General features: G+C 62.9%; 1 protein-coding gene across 1 annotated transcript in view; it reads right to left on the bottom strand.

The window, feature by feature from the left end:
• Positions 1–8,294, bottom strand: part of BCAS4 (breast carcinoma amplified sequence 4) — a 56,962-nt gene extending 48,668 nt beyond the window's left edge. The window contains exon 1 of the mRNA XM_062204362.1: positions 8,115–8,294. Within this exon, the coding sequence (XP_062060346.1) occupies positions 8,115–8,294 (180 nt within the window). The remainder of the gene's footprint in view (positions 1–8,114) is intronic.
• Between the last annotated feature and the right edge of the window lie 5,673 nt (positions 8,295–13,967).

Genomic DNA, 13,967 nt, shown 5'->3' with positions numbered 1-13,967 from the left:
GTGCTTCTCTAACTCTTTGACAAACAGCGGCACAAGTGGCGTGATAATGACAGCTGGTACTGAGCTCCAGGTCAGGGAAACAACAGAGGGGTGGGGAGTATGCAGACTGGAGACCCCATCCCCATCCCCATCTCAAGAGGGCGGCTGTGGCTCCCCCCAGCTTGTGCAGGTGGGAATGGGCTGCACCTGCCCCCTCGGAGACAAACGGTGACTCAGACACAGTCCCCCAGTCTGCACACGCTCCAATCCTCCAATCGCCTGGAAAACGAAAAACCAGGAAGATGGCCGAATAAACCTGCACGTGGGCGGGGCACTCTGCACCTCTGGGCAATCAGTGTCCTGCTGATTAAGTTGATTTGTATTCATCTGAAAGGCCGAGTGACAAAGAGAGAAAGCGAGAGCTGCTGGTTCAGTCCCCAAAATGCCACATTAGCCAGGGCTCCACCCGGGTCTCCCCCCATCAGTGGCACCAGCTCAAGCACCTGGGCCATCACCTGCTGTCTCCCAGGATGCATTAGCAGGGAGCTGGCTGGGAAGTGGGTGGACGCAGGCACTGCTCACTGTGCCACAGCGCCCACCCCCATCGGTCTTTGAAACACAAACGTGGGGCTGGCAGATGGCCCAGGAGCTCAGACGTCACCCGGGACACCCACATTCCTGCTGGAGAGCCTGGGTTCAAGTCCCGGCTCTTCCATGTCCAATCCCGCATCCTGCTGGGAGGCAGCAGGTAACGGCTCAAGTCCTTGGGTCCCTGCCACGGATGTGGGAGACCTGGGTGGAGCTCCAGGCTTCAGCCCAACCCAGCCCTGGCTGTTGTAGGTGGGAGATGTGTGTCTCTCTCTGCCTTTTAACAAACAAAACACCAACCAGGATGAACTATCCAGAGAACGCAAATCCAGAGCCAGCAGCAGGTCAGCAGGGCCGGGTGAGGGAGGGAGGGGTGAGGGTTTCTTTGGGGGCAAGGAGACGCCTGGAAGAGCAGTGTGGCCGTGGTAGCTGCAGTGAGCGGCTTCACCCGTGGCAGTGTCTGCGTGTGGACTGCGTCTTGGTGGTGCTGTCTACACACACGCAGATGCCACAGCACCTCCTTGGGAGCCACAGCCCCGCTTGGCCCGGGCAGGAAGAGCAGCCCCAGTGCCGTGCTCAGGAAGAAAGGGCAGGGCTGCCAGTGTGAGGAGCCAGGCACAGCAGTGAGGGACTCCCGGGACTCCGATCGCACACCCGCTTTCCTGCCAGGCCTCCAAGGCAGGCAGGATTCCCAGCCCAGTGTCACACAGAGCCTTGCCCTTGAGGCGCGCGTGTCCAGAAAGGACTGACCCCCACGAGAGGTAGTCTGGCACCAGGGGCCACACCCTTAGGGACCCAGTGGGTCCCCTCCTGGGGCAGAGCCTCCCCATCGATGTCAAGGCAAAAGCAGACGCGGGGATGCTGACGTCCGTCCGCACACTTGGTGGCAGCAAAGGACTCCTCGTGACCTCAGTGTCCATCCACGGAGGATCGATTACAATTCAGACAACGAAACTCCGTCCAACTGCTAAAAATAATCGGGCCGCGCTCTGCCCGCGCACGTGGAAAGACCTCCGAGACACAGGGAGTGGAAACAGCAGGGCACACGAGTGGCAAGGACAGGCAGGGCGTTGGGAAGAACCTGTTGTCCTGGAAGGGGACAGGGAGGTGAAGGGCGGAGGCCTCGAGAGGGGAACAGGGCATGGACGGCACCAGGCACCCATGCTCCATGGCCACCGGGCCCGTGCGTTTGTCACAGGTGCACGCTTTTCAGAAGTGTCAAAACTGTCACAAACGAAGCCAATTCCAATGATTTCCACAGCACCTCGGTCAGGCTCCACTCCCTGCCGCCGCAGACGACCGAAGTCAGATCAGGAGCTCCGGGGGCTCCCGGGGCCTTGGGTTCAGCAACCGAGTTTTGCAAACCAGAAACTGGAGTACAAGATTGGCCTGGCACACGCAGGCGGTCAGGGAGGACGCCAGGCTGTGCAGCACGACACAGTCCCAGGCAAGCGACAGTTCCTGACCCGTAGCCCATACGGAGGGCGAGGCGCCTCTCCTCCCAGTGCCTGGCATGGCCCCTGCTCCGGGCACACCTGGGCAATGAAAAAGCAAACGCTCAAAGTGGGTGCTCCCATGGCTCTCAGGCACCCGGCCCTAGGCCAAGTGTTTCCCATGGATCATCTCACCCAGCCCTCAGAGCTGGACAGTAGACCCGGCCCGGAGAGAGGCACGGAGCACAGGGCCGGATCCACACCCAGGCCCGCGTCCCCGACTCCAAATTATGCTGGGCCAGGCAGAGCCTCGGGCACTCACACCTGGTCAAGGTGCTTCCTCAGCTGACGCACCTGGCACTGACCGCACAGCGGCAGGCAGACAGGCGGGGTCCCTGCCCTCCTGGGGTTGGCGCCGGCAGCGGGGCACTCACAGACACGGGCAGGTCCCACATCTGCTGATCCAAACCTGGGACCCCAGCCACATGCAGGCCACAATGGCCACGTAGCCCCCAGCAGACTCGCCTGAGGTCCTGACCCGCAGCCCTGCACCTGCTCCCGTCACTCACCAGCCACACTGGGCCCCTCTCCAGCTCCAAACCCTCCTCAGGAGCCTCGTGGAGTGTTTCCGTGCTTGATTTAAAAAATTACTTGAAAGGCAGAAAAGGGGGGGGGGGATTTTCCATTTGATGGTTTACTCCCACATGTCCATAACAGCCAGGACTGATCCAGATCAAAGCCAAGAGTCTGAAACTCGATCCAGGGGCGGTGCTGTGGCACAGCGGGTAAAGCCACTGCCTGCGGTGCCAGAGTCCCATCTGGGCACAGGTTCGAGTCCCGGCTGCCCTGTTTCCCATCCAGCTCTCTGCTATGGCCTGGGAAAGCAGTAGAAGATGACCCAAGTCCTTGGGCCTCTGCACCCGCATGGGAGACTGGAGGAAGCTCCTGGCTCCTGGCTCTGGATTGGCCCAGCTCTGGCCATTGCAGCTATTTGGGGAGTGAACCAGTGGATGGAGGATCTGTCTCCCACCCACCCCCAACTCTGCCTTTCAAATAAATAAATATATCTTTAAAAAAAAAAAAAGAAGGGGCTGGCACTGTGGCTTAGCAGGTAAAGCCACCACCTATAATGCCAGCATCCCATATGGGCGCCGGTTGGAGTCCCAGCTGCTCCTCTTCCCAACCAGCTCTCTGCTGTGGCCTGGGAAAGCAGTGGAAGATGGTCCAAGTCCCTGGGCCCCTGCACCTGCGTGGGAGACCCGGAAGAAGCTTCTGGCTTCTAGCTCGGATAGCCAGCCCCAGCTGTTGCAGCCATCTGGGGAGTGAATCAGTGGATGGAAGATCTCTCTCTCTCTCTCTCTCTCTCTCTCTGTGCCTCTGCCTTTCAAATAAATAAATAAATAAATAAATCTTGAAGAGGGAGGAGGAGGAGAAAAGAGCAAAAGAAAGGGAGAAAGAAAGAAAGAAACGCAACCCAGGTCTCCCATGCAAGTGGCAGGGACCCAATTCTTGAGCCATCACCGCTGCCTCCCAGGGTGCACACTGGCAGGAAGCTGGAACGGAAAGCCAAGCTGACACTTGAAGCCAGGCGCTCTAATATGGGATGTGGGCGGCCCGTGCGGGGTCTGAGCTGCTGTGCTGACCCTCTACCCCAGGGCACTTTACCTCCCCACACCCCGGGGCAACTTTCACTTTGCGCCGGAGGTGAGGCCCATGGGTTGCTAAGTGCCTTCTTGAAATAGTGTTTCCCTTTTATCTTTAAAAAAAAAAAACAACAACAAAAAAAAAAAAACAATGCCACCATTGCACCTACACCAATTAAACCCGGGGTCCCTGGGTGGGGGCCAGGACGCAGAAGCAGCCCAGGTGACGTCAGCCCTGCCCCCAGAGCTCTCGGCCTGGCCACATCCCGTTCGCCCGCAGGACGGCTTCGATTTCACCTCCTATGCACTGATGCATGAACACACACATGGCTGGCACTCACGGAAGGCGGTGGCACACACACACCAGCAGGTCCTCGTGTTTCCCACGCAGCCTGCACCTGTCCTGCGGGCCGCTCTCACTGTGGCCACCGGGGTCCCGCAGGTCAGAGGCACCAGCCTTGCTGATGGCTCCGGGTGCACCTCCCAGCTGAGGCCGTCAGCCTGGCAACTTTGGCCCGAGCATCTGGCTGACCAAAGCAAGCACGGCCCAGGAGACAGTCATCAAAGCCCAAAGGGCCCTGGGCGCTCCCCTGGGCTGACAACTCACTTCCTTTGGATGAAGCCCGACCCTCTCCAAGCTGCTGCCTCGCTGGCTCCTCATGCCCCCGAAGGCTCTGGGTCAGGGGGCCAGGTCAGCTCCATCCCCGTCCACCCCCTCTGGCCTCCCAGATGTGGTCCAGTGCAGCAGCCAGGAGCCCGAGTCCGGCCCCTCCCTTCCCCTGCTCACAGCCAGCTCCGCCTCTCATGGCTTTGACCCAAGACCCCGGAAGAGAACCTGGACTCCTCCTGGGGCCCTCCTGACCCCTTCCCTGACACCTCCATCCCCTGGAGCCTACCATGTCTCGGCCCGGCTAGTCCTCCCCACTCCCTGCCCCGGGTGTCTCCTGCACAGCCCGGTGCACCGTGGAGTTAGGGTCATCTCCCGGTACCGGGGTCTCAGGACCCCTAGCAGACACTGAGATCCTTGGATGCTCAGAACATGGGGCGTATTCACGGCACCCCAGCCTCCTGTCTGTACAGTACAGTCCCCCAAGGGACTCGACACCCAGTGTAAGGCAAGTGCTATGCGAAACACTACCATGGCGCAGTTTAAAACTCTCTAGGATTTTTATTGTATTACCATTCACTTTTTTGTGTATTTTGTTTCAATAGTTTCAAGCTGTGGTCGGAGTCCTCGGACGTGGAACCCTCGGGCACGGAGAACCAACTCTGCCCTACCCTGCTGCCTAGCACCACCCTGGTCCTCGCGGCCGGGGCCCCGCCTGCCTCGCCAGCCCGCCCCCAGCACAGGACAGGGCAGCCCAAGAACTCGCGGAACCATTGGATATGGACTCGCCCATCGCCCACACACACGCCTGAGCCACCGCCCAAACCCGAATGCCCGCAGGGGACTAGCGGCCCCAGGGGTGGGGCACGTGCCAGCCTCTCCATGGTGGGGCCAGGTCGGACACCACAGGACAGTCCCGGCTTCCACGAAGGATCAGCCTCCCCCGGATGCCTCCTGAAACTCAAGACCATCCGTGGCTAAGCCATGTCTTCCTCTTTTTGTCCAGAGACGTGGTCTGGAGAAATAATTTCCTTTCTTCTCATCCTGACCACAGAAAATCACAACTTCCAGCACAAGGGTGAATGCTCACTGTTGCTGGCTTATGTGTGATACAATAGGGAAGACTGGGGACTGTGGCAAACAGGGGCCACAGCCATGGAATATGGACCTAGCATTACAATTAAAAAAAAAATACAAGAATCTCACATTTTCCCAAGAAAAATCTGTTTTCCAAACCCTGCCCAGTTAGACAGGCTCTGGGCCAGCATCTGTAGGCACGAGCTGAGCGGGTGTGGTCGGGAGGCCCCGAGCAGCCCCAGCTCTGCTCACTCAAGAGCAGACCCGGGTGGGAGAAAGCACCCAGCCCCGGCCCCACCCGTGGGCCACACCTGTGCCAGGTTCCAGCTCAAGAACCAATCGGATCGAACGGGATTCTGGAGGAGCCGGGTCAGGAACGCCCTGTGGGTGGCCTCCCTGCCCAGCCACACAGGGGGCCTGAGCTCCAGGCCCTGTGAAGTCACCGGGGCTCAGAACGCACACAGCTCGGTCCCTGCCATCACAGTCACAAAGCAGCTTCCGGGACGTCCCCTGAGACTGCCCCCGGAAGAGGAACTGAGAGAGCGAGAGAGCGAGAGAGAGAGAAAGTTGGTCAGACAGAAACAGAGGCACTGGAAATAGCAACTCACCTGCCAGCCAGCCCGCCCCGGCGCACAGCCCTCCAGCACGGCTGTGGCCCGGGGATGGCAGGCCCGAGCCCTGGCACAGCTTCCGGCCCCCCCACTGGTCACGTCCACCACGCTCCCCTTCTCCCAGCTGAGAGCTCTTCTCTCTACCCGCAGGGACACCCCAGGGCCTTTGCAAGGGCCGCTCCCCCCGCCTGGAACATCGTCTCCTCCGCAGGCCAACTCTTAGTCATGCTTCCGGGCTCCCCTGAAAATGACACTGCCTCAGGGAAGCCCCCCGTGCTCACACCTGGACAGGACCACTCAGCTCCAGGCACACACAGGTGCCCCATGCTGGGTGCTCCCTGGCACTACTGCAATCTAGAGGTTGTCTGTCGTCTGCCGGTGCCACGAGGGCAGGGGGCTGTGTGTCACTGCTTGTGGTGTCCCCAGCTCCTGGAGGGCCCTGCACACACAGGGGACTCAAGGTATTGCATGCAGCAGGTGCCACCTCCCTGGGAAACCCAGGACAGCCCTGAGCTGGGCTTGGCTGCTCCACTGGAAGGCAAAGGGGGCCTGGGAGAAGGCCTGGGCTTTTCCTGCCCCTCTGCCCGCCCGGGAACAGCTCTGGCCGCACGCGCAGAGCTGCGTAGTCCCGTGAGGCTGCTGGCCTCTGTGTGTCCCGGACAGCCTCCTTCCCCATCCTTTGGCTTCCTGGGGGCCCAGGAGGAGCTCACAGTCGCCCTGTTTCCTGCACCCACGCCGTGCCGGCACACACCGTCCGTGAACGCAGCTCTGCGCGTGCGGCCGGGGCAGCTCAAGACCCAACGCCTGCTTGGAAAACGGCACAGAGACAAGCGGTGGAAACGCATCTCCCGTCCACGTCCGACCCACGTTGAACTGTCCTAGGTGCACTGTCACCTTGGAGGCCCCGGCATCAGTTTCACCTGTCCCTTGTTCATAGGATTCCCAAACCACTTACAATTTCGTAACTCAGGGGCCTTGTGTGGAGCAGCGGGTCGAGCCGCCGCCTGCAGTGCCAGCATCCCATAGGGCCGCTGGTTCGGGTCCCAGCTGCTCCACTTCCAATCCAGCTCCCTGCTAATGCGCCTGGGAAAGCAGTGGGTGATGGCCCAAGTGCTTGGGCCCCTGCACTCGCGTGGGAGACCCGGAGGGAATTCCAGGCTCCTGGCTTTGGCCTGGCCCTGGCCCCGGCCCGGGCCCCAGCCCCAGCCCTTAGGGAGTGAACCAGCAGAGAGACCTGTCTGTTCCTCCCTCCCTCCCTCCACCTTTCAAATCTGTTTAAAACGTGAGGATGTAAGTCACATTTGTGGCTCACTTTCTATTTCTGCAGGATGTTTCTTACAGATGCGCACGGACGAGGCCACGGGCCCTAGGGTCTCCACGAAGCTGTCACACACAGACCACAGGATCCACCCTCTTAAAGTGCCCAGGCCACGGCTTCCCGCCTACTCAAAGTTGCGCCAGCACCACCGCTTCTGATTCCAGAACATTTTCATCACCAGGAAAAGCGGCCCCGCGCTCCATCAGCGCCCCCCCCCCAACCCCGGGCAGCCTGGGGTGGGGGCTCCGGGCCGCAGAGTCCAGCGAGGGGCTCCGGAACCGGGCGCCGGCCGCAGGGTGCTCTCTCGCATCTCCGTCCCTTCCCCACCGCTCTTGGCGATTGCAAACGAAATTGTGTCGCTTAGAAAAAGCCGCGCGTGAACTTGGGGGAGGAACCCCCCGCCTCGCTCCCTCCCCAGCCTGCCGGGAGGGAAGGGGCTGGTGCCGCGGCGACTTTGTGTTGTGTGTTTAAAATAGAAAGCGCAGGCAGAAGCGAGCCGTCTTCCTCCTAGCAACGCAGCCGACGGCGACCTCGGGGCTCCCGGCACCACGCAGCCGGCGGCCGCTGCGACTCCGGGCCCCGCTCGCGGCACAGGGGCCGCGGCGCGCTCGCAGCCCAAGGCCCAGCCAGGCTGGCTCAGCGCGGCAGCTCGGCGGATGCCGGGGGGCCCGGGTGAGGATGGCAGGGAGTCCGGGCCTCCGGGGCCGGCGGTGGCCCGCGGAGGGGGCAGGGGACGCGCGGCGCATCTCTGGGTGGCGCCAGGCAGCCACCGCTCCGGGAAGGAGGGGATGCTGCGGGGGAGCCCAGGGCCGCCCAACTCGAGACCCCCGCCCCCACCTCCACGCCCGCGTCCCCCACCTCTGCCCCGGGCTCGGGGGTCAGGAAGAGCGCGAGCTCGCGCGCCCCGCTGCGCACGGGCTCCGGCGGCTCGGCGTCTAGGAGCAGCATCAGGAGGGCGGCGGGGTCCGGCCGGCGGGGGCTGTCCGGGAGCCCGAGCCCGCTCTCGGGCCGCAGAACCCCGCCCCCGGCCCGCTGCATGCCCGGCTGCCGGCCGGCGGAGGCGGGGCAGGTGCGCGCCGGGCCGCGGCCGCCGCGAGTCCGCGAGCGCCGGGCCGAGCGGGCAGCGCCACCCAGTGGCTCGCGGCTCGCACTGCGCCTGTCCCCGCACCACCTGGTCAACCTGAGGCTCGCGGGCTGGATTGCAGATTGCAGTCACCTGGGGCTCTTTCAAAACCTGCAAACCCGGGCCAGACCCCGTCTCTGGGATTGAGATCCGAGGGCCGGTGTGTCCAGGAAGCTCGCCAGGTGATCCCAACATACGGCTCGATTTGAGACCCCTCGGTGTAGACCACCCCTTTCCAAAAAGATCGGATAGAAGGGTCCCCAGGCAGAGCTGCACAGTAGAGCTCCAAGGAGCTTTTAAAAGCCTGGAAGCCGGGCCTCACGCCGGGCGCGTTACATCAGAATCCCTGCAGGTAGGGTTTGGGCACTTGCAGCTTTTAATCCCCGTGACTCCAACGGGGACGCAGGATAGAGACGCTGGCCGAGCTGCCCCGCCTCCGCGCCCTGGGCCGACCTCCTTCAGCCACGGGAGCCAGGTGGGAAGTCCTGGGGATTAGGGAAGCTGGCTGTGCCCACCCCCCACCCCGCAACTTTTAAAATCACCCCCCACCAACAGCAAGGAATTCTTAAGCGCACTGAAGTTGAACTCCCCATGCCCTAGGGGCGGTCTTAACCCACAGTCCCCCTCCGTGGCCCCCCAGCAACACTAACAAGGAAAACACCCAAATGCTAAATCAACACAGGAAAGTCTAGGGGGGTGACTTTTTTCGTAAGATGACTTTTCTTTCATAATGGTAGGTTTGCTTTAAAAGCCAGCTAGTCTTAGGGTCGCAAATTAATACATCGGATCTCCCCCTCCGCCCTTTATATGTGAAATTATATCGCATCTGGCAAGCCCATCTGAATCCCCGCCTTCCTGGGGTACTACCCCCACCCCCACCCCCACCCCCACCCCCGCACAAGTCCCACCTGCGGATCGACGCCTCGCTGCTTTCTCCACGGCCCCACACAAACCATTCACAGCTCCAGGTTGGAACCATTTTCTGGAAAATTCTTGCCAATTTGCCAATTGGTCTCAGGGTTTTACAGGTGCGCACCGAGGCCACCCTTGGTTGGCCCTGCATCCTGGCTGTGAGCCGGAGCCTCCCGTGCGTCACGCACGCGCCCGCGAGCCCCGCCCAGACCCTCACCCCTGCCTGCACCTGGGGGCCGCCTCCAGGAGGGCCTCAGGTGGGCCCAGTCTTCTGAGCACTGCGGATTCCCGGGAAGGAGAAGCCTGGGGGCCGCAGACGGCTGTGCAGGGCGCGCGGCCGTCCACGCAGCTCGCACAGCCCACTGCGGGGTGAAAGAACACGGGCTCGCGGGGAGGCGCACGCCCACTCGGGGTGGGGAGAGGAACGGAGGGGTTCGGTTGCTGGTGGCTCTGGAAGTCACGCAGTAGCCGCGAAGCCCTTGTGGATGCTCCGGGTGACTCCAGCAGCCCTGGCCACGGGGGCGGGCGCAGGGCCTGGGGAGGGGTCTCCTCCGTGGCCAGCGTCCCGGCTAGGGCTCGGGGGCCGAGCTGCAGGCCTGGGGCGCCAGCCCTCTCTTCTGTGTGCGCCACTATGCAGTAGAGTGCAGATGCCCGGGCCCTGCCGCCAACTCCCTGAACCGGACCCGCAGGCTCACAAGCCCCGCGAGGCGGAGGAGAGCCCCGAGCCAGGGCCTCACCGGCGATCCCGGGGCAGGCGGACAAGCGGCTCTAAACAAAGGCGCCCGGATCTGCAAGCCTTCCCTCCCAGGCTCTCGGGGGTGCTGGCTCCCGCCCCAGGGCCCTGCCCCCAGGAGGTTCCGGCGCTGGGTCCCGGCCCTGGGGGAGGCCCTGGGCCAGGCGGCCAGCCCGAGGCCTGGAATGCAGCCCTGCCAGGCCGCACCCTGCCCAAACCAGTTTGAACCAGCTGCGAGGATGGCGCCGTGGCGCGTCCCCGCGAGCTCCCTCTGGCGCCCAAGCACGGCTGCAGCGCCCGCCTCTGGCTCTGGCGGCCTCAGCGGGTGCGGCCGCAGCTCTGTCCAGGCGAGGGGCCGGGGCTCGGGGAGCCGCGAGGGTAGCAGCGTCACGCCCCAGCAGCCCCCACGCAGCTGGTTTCGCCTCCAGCCACCCAAGGTTGCCTATCTGCGGCTTTTCAAAGCCAGCTTTGCCAGGCCTCGAGATTCCAGGCCAGCCGTGGTTCCCCCACTTGGTTGCACACTGGAAACTTCCAGAAGATACTGACACCCAGCCTCCACCGCAGTCACTGGCCTCGCTGGTCAGGAGTGTGGCCTTGACTCTGGGAGCTGTTAAGACCCCCAGCCCAGCCCCAGCCTTGCCCCAAGGCCTCTGCAGCCATGGCCGTGGCTGACGCTCGATGCCCCCTGCCCTGTGCCAAGATGCTTCTGCGCTGTCCACTGCCTCCCCCAAAGCACATTCCAGCCATCTCCCCTCATTCTCCTGCGGCTCCCCAGTGCCCACTAAATGAGGTTCAGAGGCCACGCCCCTGACCCCACCTTTCCAGCCCCACTGTCGGGCAGAACCCACGCCCAAGGTGAGAACCCGGGTGGGGGGTGCGGCACTTGGGGCACAAGGTGGGGGCTCGGCCGTCCTGGGGCAGCCTGTGCGCCTAGTAGGTGCTCAGCAAACCCACACCGGCCGTGGGGCTTTCGTGTCTGCTCCTCACCAGGGAAACAATCCAGACGGAGCCCAGCTTTATCGCGTAGCGCAAGCCAGGTTTTTCAAAACCCTTTTCTGTGGCACAGTTTTCAAACCCAAGTGACAACAGGAAGCAGCCAGGACAATTCCCGATTCTCGTGGGAACTTGATGGGTTTCTCGCCACCCCTCTGCTTTACACAGTGAGGCCCCCACAAGCCAGAACTCTGCAGGCAGGGGGCCGAGGGGCCGAGGGGCATTGGCTCCGCCGGGGTCAGCCTTGAGCTCCGGAGCTGCCGTCACCCGGCCCTGGAGGAGCGAGAGGGGAGCCCTGGGTGGGGGGAGGCAGTGTCTCCTGCCCCCGACTGACATGCGTGTCTCTGCTTCTCTCCCCTGCTTCCCGCTGAACCTGGCCTCTCAGCACTACAGGCCCCTCCCCTCGCCAAACCCCCTGGGGCACCAGCCGTGTCCAAAATGGGAACCCTTGGGGTGTGGGAGCTGCCGGCACAACTTGGGACACAGCTCTGTGGCCCGCGGGGGCGGGGCAGCATCCTCTGGCCCCGCCCTGAGTTGCTCAGGCGAGCAGGTGAACATGCACCTGTGGGAGTCAAGGCCCTGTACCCCCAGCCAGGTGAGCTCAGGAAGCTCGTGGTTCTAGGGGTGGCCGCGAAGGAGCTGTGGCTGGTTTTCCAGTTTTACCGCTGCACAGACAGTCCTGTGGCTGGCCCAGGCCCACAAACATACCTGTGAAGTGGAGATGTTGACTTTGAACCCAGAGGCTCCGTTCCGTGGCACCGAGTGGGTCAGAACGTGACAGAAAACAGTTCCCAGCCTAGGGGAGGCTGTGTGCTGTAGACCGAGGTGCTGGACACCTTGTTGTCCCGGGGCGGGAACTTGGGTGCCGGCGGCAGGGGGCCAGGGCCCTTCCTTGCTGTAGGAAATATAGCGCCACCCACTGGCGGGGTGTGGTCAGTGAGTAGTGAGGCGCCGCGGGCCAGGTGCAGCACTGCACGTGGTAGGTCTCACATAGGCGACGCTGTCCTGTGTGAACCCTGCAAAGCAGAAGGCTGGGAGGGGCCTCTGGGTGTAATCACGGCCAAAAGCAAATGCACTGGAATTTAGCAGGGGCGGTGACAACAAAAGTTCTTAATGCATTGTCTTCAAAATACATCTTTGTGAAGGCAGAGTGAGAGAGGGAAAGAGAGAGATCATCCATCCACTGGTTCACTCCCCAAATGGGTGCCGTGGCCAGGGCTGAGCCAGGCCAAAGGCAGGATTCTGGAACTCCATCAGCGTCTCCATGGGGGTGGCAGGGGTCCAAGCACTTGGACCATCCTCCACTGCCTTCCCAGGCGCAGTAGCAGGGAGCTGGATTGGAAGCAGAGCAGCTGGGACTCAAGCCGGCAGTCACATGGGATGCCAGTATCACAGGAGACTTCACCCGCTGAGCTGGCACCCTGGCCCCAGTGTATTTCCCTTAATAAGGGCACGGGGGACCTTGCTTTCAACAGTTCACGCAAAAGGGGATTTTAAAATTTATTATTATTACTTGAAAGGGAGTGAGATTTTCCATCCATTGGGTCACCCCCCAAATGCCAGCAACAGCCAGTGCTGGGCCACAGCCAGGAGCTGGGGACTCCTGTGTGGGTGGCAGGGACCCAAGCCCTTGAGCCCGCCACTGTTGTCTCCCGGGGTGTCTATTCCCAGGAAGCCGGCGTTGCACCCAGGCCCTCCAACACGGAATATAGCAGCACAGGCCGGGTCTCAGACAACGCCCGCTCCCACGCAGGCTCTTTAAAAATTGCCTTGGCGTGCAACTGAAGGTAATGAGATACACCTGCTGAGAAGCAAGCCGGAACGTGCGTATTTGTGTAGACACGTGTGACACAAGTGAGCGTCCCCTGGCATGGGGTGGTCCCTTCTGGGCACGGAGGGTGGGGAGGGGGCTTTGGGAGTGGCCATGGTATGCAGGCTCCTACACAGAGCCAGTCAAGCCCCGGCTCCACCTGCGAGCTGTGTGACCTGGGGGGAGTGACTTTACCTCCCTGTGCCTGGGGCCCCACTGGGCCTGGGGCGGATCGGAGCCTGCAGGAGTCGCTCAGAGCAGGTGTGTGTGTGGCCTGCGGACAAGGCCCAGGGGCAGGCAGTGGCCAGCCAAGCAGGTGGGAGGCCCGGCCCTTGTCCCGCCCGCGCATCCCGCAGTGGGGATGAACGACAGCTCCGGCCGCGCCCCGCGCCCCCGGCTTGAAGGGGCTGGAGCCGGTCTCCCCCGGAGAAAGCTCGGATTCTCCGAAGCGGGGTCCCGAGGACCGAGCGCAAGCGACCGCGGAAGACAAAGAGCCGCGAGCCGCCGGCGCACCCAGAGCGGCCTGGGCGGGGCCGTGCACGGAGCCGTCCTCGCTGGCGGCTGCTCCAGCGGCCTCGGGCTCGCCCCCTGCTGGACCCGTCCTGGCCCGCACCCTCCCCGCGCCCGTGGGCTGACCCCTGCGGGTCTCCCGAGATGAGGCGACTGATGATTTGAGCGCCGTCAGCAGCGGGAGAGCAGCCTGACCTATCAGAGGTCGGAGATGGAGAGAATGAGAAAAGCAAGCAGCCACAGAGGGGCCGGCGCTGTGGCGCGGACCCGCCTCCACTGAGGCCGCCAACGGCCCAGGCGGGCGCTAGTTCAAGCCCCGGCTCTTCCGCTTCCAATCCAGCTCTCTGCTGTGGCCCGGGAGGGCAGTGGAGGATGGCCCAGGTCCTTGGGCCCCTGCACCTGCATGGGAGGCCCAGAGGAAGCTCCTGGGGAAGTGACTTCACCTGGAAAGGAAATAGTTTCTAGAGGGTTGGCCTGGGGGCCGTGGGGGCCTGGGGGCCGCGGGGGCCGGCTTCCTGCCTTGGATAAAAGGCTGGACTCTGGAGCCACCCTTCACAAACTCAGTGGACCCGGCGAATGGCCGCTCAGCGAGGATTTTGTTGAAGGGGACCGTGCTCTGCACACGGCGGG

The sequence above is a fragment of the Lepus europaeus genome, chromosome 10, assembly GCF_033115175.1.
Source record: "Lepus europaeus isolate LE1 chromosome 10, mLepTim1.pri, whole genome shotgun sequence".
In the NCBI taxonomy this organism is placed as follows: Eukaryota; Metazoa; Chordata; class Mammalia; order Lagomorpha; family Leporidae; genus Lepus; species Lepus europaeus.
Note: the sequence above shows the minus strand (reverse complement) of the source record. Positions and strands in the feature narration are given on the sequence as shown.